The sequence below is a fragment of the Pseudorasbora parva genome, chromosome 6 (assembly GCF_024679245.1).
Source record: "Pseudorasbora parva isolate DD20220531a chromosome 6, ASM2467924v1, whole genome shotgun sequence".
In the NCBI taxonomy this organism is placed as follows: Eukaryota; Metazoa; Chordata; class Actinopteri; order Cypriniformes; family Gobionidae; genus Pseudorasbora; species Pseudorasbora parva.
Window position 1 is genome coordinate 26,643,293 of NC_090177.1, and position 10,804 is coordinate 26,654,096.

The 10,804-nt window shown below is 37.5% G+C and overlaps 1 protein-coding gene across 1 annotated transcript; it reads right to left on the minus strand.

The window, feature by feature from the left end:
- Positions 1–1,770: 1,770 nt before the first annotated feature.
- On the minus strand, positions 1,771–10,557 carry gid8b (GID complex subunit 8 homolog b (S. cerevisiae)). Its single transcript, XM_067446513.1, has 5 exons — positions 10,437–10,557; positions 9,684–9,812; positions 9,402–9,598; positions 6,952–7,149; positions 1,771–2,579 (listed from the first exon to the last, which is right to left on the minus strand). Exons 2-5 carry the CDS (start codon positions 9,802–9,804, stop codon positions 2,406–2,408), a joined length of 690 nt encoding a protein of 229 aa, XP_067302614.1. The 5' UTR covers positions 9,805–9,812; positions 10,437–10,557; the 3' UTR covers positions 1,771–2,405.
- Positions 10,558–10,804: the final 247 nt, after the last annotated feature.

A 10,804-nucleotide genomic window follows, 5' to 3' on the forward strand; every position in this document is an offset into this window, starting at 1 on the left:
ACAACCTGAACGCGAAACTGAAAACTATATAAAGATGTTTTTTTATGCGACAGGCGAGCGGACAGGTTAGGTTTATTAGACGCAACATGACTGATAGTGATAGATGCCAAAGTATTACAGATACACCAAGTCTGAATCATACCGCGAATCGGTTCTATTAAACATTTCGTAAAATAAATAAATAAAAAACCGACTCGCATAATGAATCGCATAGCCTATATCTTACACCATTCAGAAATTACGTTTCAAAAATGTTTAAAGGGGGGGTGAAACACTCAGTTTCAGTCAGTGTCATGTCAATCTTGAGTACCTATAGAGTAGCATTGCATCCTGCATATCTCCGAAAAGTTTTTATTTTTTTAATAATTATATAAGAAAGATGCGCTGTTCCGAGTCTTTCCGAAAAAAGCCGAGCGGGTGGGGGCGTGTCGTGTGAGCGGAGCTAAATAATGACGTGTGCAGCAGCGCGCTGTGTGTTGAGTCGAGTGCATCCCTAACAGCGGAAAAAAACTTTATTCAAAATAAAAATATGGCTTTTAATCGGATACAGCCATACATCTATGATCCGGAATCAGACCCAGAGGCTGCAGTTGAACAGGAGCAGCAGCAAAAACGACTAGAGCAGGACGTCTGTATGTGGTAAGTTACAAGTTATACACTAACTATATAATATGCTTAGCGGCTTGTGTTATTTACATATTTATACTTGAATTATATCGTCGTATTTTTGTCTTTGAAGGTGTACATGTGGGAAGTGCAGTTGTGCACGTGTGTTTGTGTGTTTACGCGTGGTTTGTGTAACGTTAGACAGTAAGGTGACTAAAAGCAGTCTCACTCACCCTTCTAACGTTGGGACTGCTCCATCCTTCAGCATTAGGCGATTGGGAAAATTCGGCGTCGAGCTGGGCCTTGTTTATGAAACAGCGAACAGATATAAACATTCGCGCAACTCAGTTGCTGATCCGGAAAAGCAAATTACATCCACTGTTGCCTTAACGCGGGGTTTTTGGCGAATCTGTGCAGGACTGTCTTGGTCTGGCAACCAAAAACCCACTTTTTTGGTGACATTGTTATGTGCTATGTGTAATTGTCACCTGTCCAGCATCCTACAAGCCCCGCTTTGATGGGCGTAGGCTGTTGCTTTCGCTCTCTCCCTCGCTCTCTCTCACGCGCAGGCTGTTGCTTTCGCTCTCTCCCTCGCTCTCTCTCACGCGCTTCCGGTAGAATTGTCCGTAAGGCCCATACAAGGAAATTCCGCCCCCACTAACGTCAATGGGGACGCATGATCTCAAAAAACTTGCCGAAACTTATGACTAACCGGAAGTAGTATTTTTGACAAAGAAATACTCCCATCAAACGTCCACCTTAACTTTTGAAACTTTGTCTATGTTTAGTATGGGATTCCAAGTCTTTAACAGTGTAAAAAGATCAGTATGCATGAAACAGCATTTCACCCCCCCTTTAACAGCCAACCATAAACACTATAATCAGTCATGAGACAGTCAGTCTAGGTGGCTTTCATTCACCACATATAAATTCGTTATAGAAAAAGCCTTCTGCAATATTTAATTAGGTATCACAGCATAAGTATTTGGCGATAACATTCAACAACAGCAGCAATTTAGATATTCAATTAGAGTTTGGGGATTTAAAAAAATGAATATTTAATACCTATGTAAAGCATCTGACTTCAGAAGCTTACAACTTGATCTCTGCAGTATCTATAAATCACAATTGAATGTCAATGTAAGCAGGAATACTATGACAATGTACAGTAGAAAACAATGTCACATGACTTTATAACATTATAATGCAATAACATTAGTACTCGAAAAAGGGCAGATTTTCTTTGACAGGGCCCTTTCACACGCATACAAAATGCATACCCGTGCACTGCAAATAAAAGTTGTGAAAGCACACAGAACTCGTTCATCGTATTGGTACAATCAATTCACTGTCCTTGATGACACCACTATCGTGCCTTAGGTACCTCACATCAGCGGACACAGTCAAACAGAAGGTAAATCTAAATAGTGTGGTTCAGTCCTCAACTGTATTTGTATAACATTTGCTGACAAAATAGAAAGATAATAATCCTCTGCAAAAACAAAATGGCTAAAATGCAATCAATTTCAGCTCAGCAAGTCAAACATTGTGGTAACAAAAATCACAGAAATCCATCTGCGATAAAAAGTGTTTCCATTTTGGCTAGAAGTCATCCTTAAATCTTAATCTCATTTCCACAGCCCATGTAATGCAAAGTCTCTGATAAGCAACAAGTAAACAAAACAAAAGGTTGATAAAAGGATGTTTGAGTGTCAGTCATTGAGTATAAATAGTTAAGGAAAGGGAAAGCGTCCATTTTGTTCCCCGTAGAATGCAAGCATAGAGATGCCGGTTCGTTTTCACTTGGGGTCCTCGATGGTGCCTTTGCTAAGATCTGTCATTTTAGGGTACTTGACTTTCTTCTGGTCCAACTCGTTCTGAGCCCACAGCAGCAGTTTGAGGAGTTTGGCAAGTTTCGGTGTCGACTCTCTGTTTTCATAGTCCAGCACAGCCTGGTTTACCTCGCTCCACACCTGTTATAGAAGACCACATGCTGTCAATCACTGGCAGATTAAAAGCAGTCATATTTAAGAATTTTCATGAATTAATCGCCCTTTTTATTGCCAATGTCTGAACAGCTTGTAATGAAACCTAAAAAAAGGAGACATTCACCGACTTCCAAGATTGTCTATGAAAGCCTGTAGACTGATTTTTACGTGAAGGACTCTGAAAGGACTCCTAAAATTAAAAAGAATGTGACATTTACGCCGCACGCTCCCGAGAGCCTGTCTTCTGTTCTATGACACATGATATGAATGCATTCAGGATAATGTCAAAAATCATTCTGTACTGGAACATCAGTGTGTTGTGCAAAGAAATGGGATTAATTCAAACTATGGTGAGAAAAAATATGAGGACATTGAATCTCTTGATACAGCAGTAGCATAGCAGTGACAAAGTACACGTAGCACTTTGGGTCATTCAACATTAGAATGAAACCTGAATAGTCTCTGCTGAAACTTTTTATACTATATTCCTTTTGGCTTCCCACTCAACATATAAATGAAGCTGTCTTAAATGTAAATTAAGAAGAACAATGAAAATGATAGCCTTCATTCAATATTCTATCAGATGGGAACACCCAAATGCTAAGGTGATAATACTGAAATCCCATATAAACCATATTCATGTATTCGTTTTAACACAGGATGGTTCTTCATGGCCTATTGCCATTCCCACGCTGTAAGTGATTAATTATCATAGAGACTCAGTAATATTAAAGTAGTATTACTCCGGTGGTACTACTTCAATATTACTGAGTCTCTATGATAATTAAGCTCTTTTTAAGGTAGGAGCATATTCTATTGCATATCTTGGAGCAGAAGCTGGGCTATGATTTCTTACAGAAATAGTCAGACCTATATAGCCCATAGTCTCAAATATAATTTATAAATCAAACTATCAGAACAGTGTTGCCATGATGCCTGTAAATGGCAGAGTTGGTGCCAACATTATTATGATCAGATCCTCTCACAGCTTACATTTAAAAAATGATGGAAAAAAGTGTTGCTGTTAGCATATGCATTAGATCACGTTCACTCAAGTACGTTGCGTGTCCACAAGTGCAGTTCACTTAACGGGCACTGGAGTCACTAACAACAAGGTTTCTGAAAAGTTTCAGAATTCTACATATAGCCCCTTTAAATAAATAATGCCTTTCATTACCATCTACAAATATCTCAATTTACACTAAATTAAATGTGGATTGCAAATATTACTCAAGGAGAAAACCAAGTGACATCTCACATCTGCAGAAAAGGTAAGGCATTTCAGAGTTATTACATTTTCAGTACAGATTATAAAATGACAAACGATATATTTTTAGAATAACATGCACAGATGTATAATTTACAATAAAACTGGGAATGTACATTAAGGGTGCGTTCACACTTGTAGTTCGGTTCGTTTGGTTCGTTTGGTCCGGACCAAAAAACAAAAACAAACATAATAGTCCTGGTCCGCTTAGCGTTCACACGGGCATTTTTAACAGCGAACCTAAAGTTACCGAACCAAAGGCACAGGGAGACGCTCACAACCTGATTGGTCGGCTTATATGACATAGGAGCTCGTTTACCAAACATTCAAAACAACGCTGTGTGCTGGATTAAACGCGATCCTTTTATGCGTGTAACACATGGCATTATTTTTTACCAGAGAACTCATGAAGAGCTCATGAAATGTTCAAAACAACGCTGTGTGCTGATTAAACGCGATCATTTTATGCGTGTACATGTGGCATTATTTTTACCCGCTGAGAACTCATGAAGAGCTCATAAAATGTTCAAAACATTCAAAACAGCAGCAGGATTTCCTCCGTTGTGCAGAACAGAGACGGCCGCTGTCGTCTGCACCTGCTAATGAGCAACACAGGAACTTTGATGAGAAGAGCCAGGTATGCTTTTTGTGTGTTTTTTCTAGCATTTTCGAAACATGCTCGTCAGACCAAATATTGATGAGGCTCTTCCTCGTTGCTCTACGTTTGCCCTCTAATGTTAAAGTTACTCATTTTGGATACACCGATCTTTCCGCGTCGTCAAATCAGCTGCATTATGCTTCGCATCTTGTGACATTACGTCCGGTTTTTGGTCCGTTTACATGTCTTTGGTCCGTGTTGCGTTCATATATCAATCGAACCGCACCAGAGTTCGTTTGGAAGCGGACCGAGACCCATCTTTTTAGCGGTCTCGGTCCGCTTGTTTGGTGCGCACCAGGGTTCGGATGGCAGCGTTCACATATGTTCAAATGAACCGTCCTAACCGAGCAACCGCACCAGGGTTCGTTTTAATCGAACCAAACATGACAAGTGTGAACGCACCCTAAGTTCTTAATATTTCATTTTGCCATTTTTTTCAAACTACACCATCTCTCAAAAGCGTAGGGACAGTAAAATTTACATTAAAAGCTCACATATTGTACACTTTTCTTTAGATTTTGATGTCCTTAAGAATATATATTTGCAGTAACTTAAGTACCAAAAACAATCTCAATATATTTCACAGCTCCTCTCTCACAAGCTCTGTTATGAACAGGTAGATTTTGGCACATCTAATTAATATTCATGAGCCTCTCTTCTGATTGGTCTGAAGTGACAAACAGCCAGGCCAACCACAGGTAACTGGGGTCAGGTATGCTGTAGCCTGCTGACACTCACAAGTAAGGTAAATAGAAACACCAGTAATGATGGTCACATCATGGTGACCATCACATGGGAAAACTTTGTCCGGCCCTACATATTTGAGCCGAATTCAGATGTCGAATCAACGATGACAGGAGACAACCAACCACCTCCTCAAACATGCTTACAACAGGATGCTTTAGAATGGGAATATAAGTTTTTTGTTTTTTTTACATTCAACGTTAGGGTTAGTAAAACGTTAACAACACGTTGCATAACCGTTTACAAACTATAATTTCAGATTTTGCTGGCTCCATAAAGTAACATAAAATGTGTGAGAAGTTTACTTAGTGTTGCGAATTTGAGATCAGACCTAACAATGTAGCATCTGTTTCATCTATCTGTAGCATCTTTGATGAGTAGCTTCTTTGTCAAAGTGACATTGAACTGACGAAGCAGTGACTTGTGAGATGTGCAGAACAGACGGTTAAAGGGTTAGTTCACCCAAAAATGAAATTGATGTCATTAATGACTCACCCTAATGTCGTTCCATACCCGTAAGACCTCCGTTCATCTTCAGAACACAGTTTAAGATATTTTATGTTTTATGTTATTTTTAGCTTTTCTGTTCCTTCATGAAAGTGAATGCACACTTTACTGTCCATGTCCAGAAAGGTAATAAAAAAATCATCAAAGTAGTCCATATGTGACATCAGTTAGTTAATTAGAATCTCTTGAAGCGTCGACAATACATTTTGGTCCAAAAATAACAAAAACTACGACTTTATTCAGCATTGTCTTCTCTTCCTGGTTTGTTTTCAATCCTCAAATAAAGATTCAAACTCAGACTAAATATAAAATATCTTAAACTGTGTTCTGAAGATGAACGGAGGTCTTACGGGTGTGGAACGACATTAGGGTGAGTCATTAATGACGATTTCATTTTTGGGTGAACTAACCTTTTAAGGTCAAAGTAAATTGCTGTTGTATTTCCAAATAAATAAACATTCGACTAAACATTTGACTTGATTGACCATTTTAATACTTATATGGTAGTTACAAAACCCCTAGACCTGAGTTATCATGAAAAAAGCCAGGAAATGTCAGTTTTTGACAACATGGGACAGAGACTTTTAAATTGGTACAAAAAATATTATATCATTATTTATGTTATATTTCAAATAAAAGCTTTTCTTTTGAACTTGTTATTCATCAAAGAAATGTGCAAAAACGTATCAAGGTTTCTACAAACATATTAAGCCAGTGAGGGATTAAATTATATTGAAATAGAAAACATTCATTGGAATAATATTTTAAAATATTATTGGTTTAATATATTTTTATTCAAACAAATATAGCTTTGTCGAGTATGACTTTGAATAAGACTTCAAAAACCATTACAATTTTTTTTATAGATCTCAGAATTTTGAATGGTAGTATAGCTGATGAATAGACCATTTAACCAGCCCCTAAGATTTCTTATCAGACATTTTTATTTTTCATTTCAAACATATAAATGATCTTTATCTGCCAATGTGTAATATGCAAATGTACTTACAACTGGCTGGTGGCAGAGATTTATTTTATACCAAGCTTAATAATATATTAAAATAATCTTTATAAAGAGAGAGACAGCACATCATCAGTTGTACTAGTTTCAGGTTCAAACTTCAAATAAAAAAAAATGACGGTTGTTAAAATTAAGGTTGTTATTTAAAACAATACATTACCTTCTGTCTCTGCATCATGTTCAGCAGATCTCCGAAGGGCGACTCTTCTGGGTTATCAAAAGCCAGAAGTGCGAGGGTGCGCTCCATCTCTGTTAGACACTCACGACTTTCCTCTCCCTGTTCAGCCAGCTGTGTCTGTGCAAACTCCAATGCAGCCTCAGTTTCCCGCAGGCGAATCAACTCAATCAGGTGTTGTTGCTATAGGAAAGAAGGACTTTGGAATCATTCTCATGTCATTCAGCAGACAATCGTTCTAAAGACTACGATTCACAATGAAACCATACAAAATCTTTTGCAAGTGTTATATACACATGTATATTAATATTAAAGGGGCATTCTGACTTATTTATATACTGTTAAAGAGGTGCTAAACATGGCTAAACAAGGATTTGTAGGAGTTTCTGTAAAAAAACAGTCTTTAGGTATGGCCGTATATAACATCATAAAGGATGGAATTCCTTGCATGGGCACTTCTCCTTTCTCACATTAACCAGAGGAAGCTTGTGCTTTGTTCGGGTGTCAGAAGTCGTTGGTAGACCTACACAGGACTTGCCTGAGAAAAATTTGTGACATTGTTCAGCTTCTCAAAGAGCTTCTAAGATAACCTTTTTCAGCTTCCCAGAGTTAAGGAAACATTGGATGCTGTTTGTTTTTCCAGGGCAGCAATGGAGTTGTGCAAGGGTGTTTTATAAACAGGTATCAGTTCGACACTGGATTTGCACATTTTTTGAAACTGAAAGATGGAGCTGTCCCAGCAATCAGGGCCGGTGTTTGCTATAGGTGAGCTAGGCGGTTCCCTAGGGCGACAATTGTGTTAGGGGCGCGAGCCCGCTCTAGTGCCGCCCATTACTTCCCATTAAGCATAGAATCGGAACAAGCGAAATACAACAATGTTTATTAAACATGATCATCATAGGGCCACAGCCACACGTTTAATTACGTATCAACCTGATTATTAGATGGAATTGATGGTGATTATTGATTATTAGTTAGGCGTTAGGTCAGGCAAGTGCTCATCTTGCGCGTTCATCAATAATGAGGCGTCTAAACCCCTGCTGATGCACAGGGACGGAAAAAGAGAAAAGAAAGGAAGAAAATCGAAAGAAAGCCCAGTATAGAGGTTAGTCTTCTTATCTCAGCCAATAAGTTAAAACTAAAGACTCTTCGTAGATATGAACGATGCGATACTCAAGATTAACATGAGATTGACAGCAACTGTGTGTGTTATGTACCCTTTAAGTTTAACAGCCAGTTTACAAAATAAAAACAACTTCTAGTGGTTCCAAAAAGTATTTTGGACTCTTAAGCCACACTTGAAGGTTATTGCATTAGATTAGATAAACCTTGTGGTTGGTTTGATGTTTTGTTAAGTTCTGAATGATAACAGATCTACAGTTCTAAATAGAAATATTATTAAGTCAGACACATTCACATTTTGACTTTCTTAGATGCAATCAACTGAAACGGTGTCTGTAAAGGTGTGTGAACCAAATAGTCCACACAATTAGAAACTTCAAATTATCATTCAAGTACAAGTCATTTTAAGCCCCATTCGCACGGGACTAGTATTATCTAGGGACCTCTGGTGATTTGTAATAATTGCAGAGAATGTCTGTGATCTTAATCCCGTACGAATCGGCCATGTCTGTAAAGTAAAGTAAAGTAAAAATTCCCCCGCAAATTACCTACCATATTTCGCCACACACCGAGGTCCTGTGATAATAGTAGTCCCGTGCGAATCGACATCTCTGTGATTTGGCCAGGATTAGGCGGATCGTATATAATTTTTGCACGTTTTTTTTCCTTCCTGTGATCATTTCTATCTTTATCTTTCACGAAGAATAAAGTCTGCATTCATAATGCGCACCGTTATGAATTCCCGTGCAGCTGCACGGATTATACTTTCACTTTAGAATGAGTATCAATTTGGGAGTAGACTGATGGAATGGTGTGTTTAATATTAACATCAATACTGTTCATAATGAAAAACATAACAGAACAGTAGGCTATGACAAGCTTGTTTAAATAGACGCTTTTACATTTCGTTTTGTAAATTGAATCTTCCGCCATATATTGTCAGCATCTCACTCGTGATAAATTAAATCTGATTCCTGCCGCTGGTCTGAGCTCAGTTCATGGCGTCTGTTCGCTAACTGAACAAAATTATGTTTATTTGTTACTATAAAATAATCAAAACGATATTGATGCCTGTTTATGATTTCATACAGCTATATCTATAACGAAGTCTTGACACCATATCCGGGAGAAGTCCATAAATTAGAGTAAAATCACAGGCTTTGCTTATCCCGTGCGAATGCGTCACGCAAAACTCAGATGTGGGGGAGTCATTTCTAAATCACAGAGGTCTCTAGATAATACTAATCCCGTGTGAATAGTGCTTTAGACATGTAATATAAATCATAGGCCAAAAAGTCATTGATCTGCTTTACCTGAAGATGAAAGTACAGGTAGCGGTTAGTGTCCAGTAGCTCAGGATGCAGACTGTTGATCAGTGCAATGGCCTCTTGAATTTGTCCCTTTAAGACCATCTCCCGAATTTTTATCCTTTCATCCAGAGAGTCCAGATCAACACTTGGCTCAATGCCTGATTCCATCCTAAACTTCTCAGCTGCCTCTTTAAAACCCTCTACATAAATATAAAAATAAACAAATTATGAAAAAGATGTAAAAGCACGTGTATGAAAGCTGCAGTATACAGTGAAAATACCTACCTGTCACCAGATAATTCATAATGAGCCGATTCATGTCTGCCCGCTGAATGTGAACATTATTGAGCTTTTCCATCCACTCATCTCGTGTTATGTCGTCTGGCTTTTCAGCATAACTCATCATGAAGTGTTCTGCATTGACAAAAATATACAAACATGATATATAATAAGATAATAATATTGATAAATACATAAAACGTACAATTAATTGGAAAAGACAGCTTGCAAGCGAAATCAACTTTTAGATTGTTATAATCTCCCAGTTATATTTTTAATTAAAGTTAAATAACTGAGTTTAATTAAGGTCATGGTAATTTAAAATACATCTTTGCTAATGTATTGTGTATTGTCCGAAAATTACACTCTTGATATAAACGCAAACTATTATGTTTACTTTATAAAGATTTTAGTTTGAGAAAGACTAATGCAACGAAATAATAATATATAGAAAACGCTAACCAATCAGCGCATATACAATAAGAGTATGTATACATAAATATAAATCAACAATGTTATGGAAATCAAGCAAGATGACATTTGCGCTTATGATGACCGGAAGCTATAATTATAAAGGCCTGTATCATAACATTGAAGCCTGTACCGCCGGAGAAGACAACAACATATTTAATACTGTACGTAACAACAACCACACACGAACGTTAGTAAACACAGATATTTCCCAAGCATTTATACAGTAATACTCGTTGTCGACCGTTGGAGTAACTAGTCGTTTATGCAAAAAAATTAATATTTTACCTGAATGTGTACACTTTCCTCACCAGCAGCTCGGGGAGAAAGGCCGTACCAAGTTCTCGCGAGTTTTAAAGAAAAGCGAGATTTCAACGATACCTCGTAGGGATTGGCTGTAGATCAAATGTATTTTAAGTCACTTTTTAGCGTCGAAGTAGCGGACTGCTTGGATTTAAAAAATAAATTAATACAAAATAAGTAAACATATTCATGTCAAAACAGTTTAAATATAACGTTCGTTGTAACTTTTATTTCTTTATTTTATTTGTTTATTTTGAAATGCTTCATTAGCCAGCACGTAGCACTTACCTTGTTTTTTGTTACTATACCATTACATACATACAATTATCCTTAATAATTTTGACAATGAAAAC

Bases quoted from the DNA above. Each gene is read 5' to 3' on its own strand.
- gid8b (XM_067446513.1), bottom strand. From the start codon at position 9,804: ATGATGAGTTATGCTGAAAAGCCAGACGACATAACACGAGATGAGTGG. The intron at 9,599-9,683 runs GTAGGTATTTTC...ATATTTATGTAG, and splicing joins TATGAATTATCTGGTGACAG to AGGGTTTTAAAGAGGCAGCT. The intron at 2,580-6,951 runs GTAATGTATTGT...CTTCTATAACAG, and splicing joins ACATGATGCAGAGACAGAAG to GTGTGGAGCGAGGTAAACCA.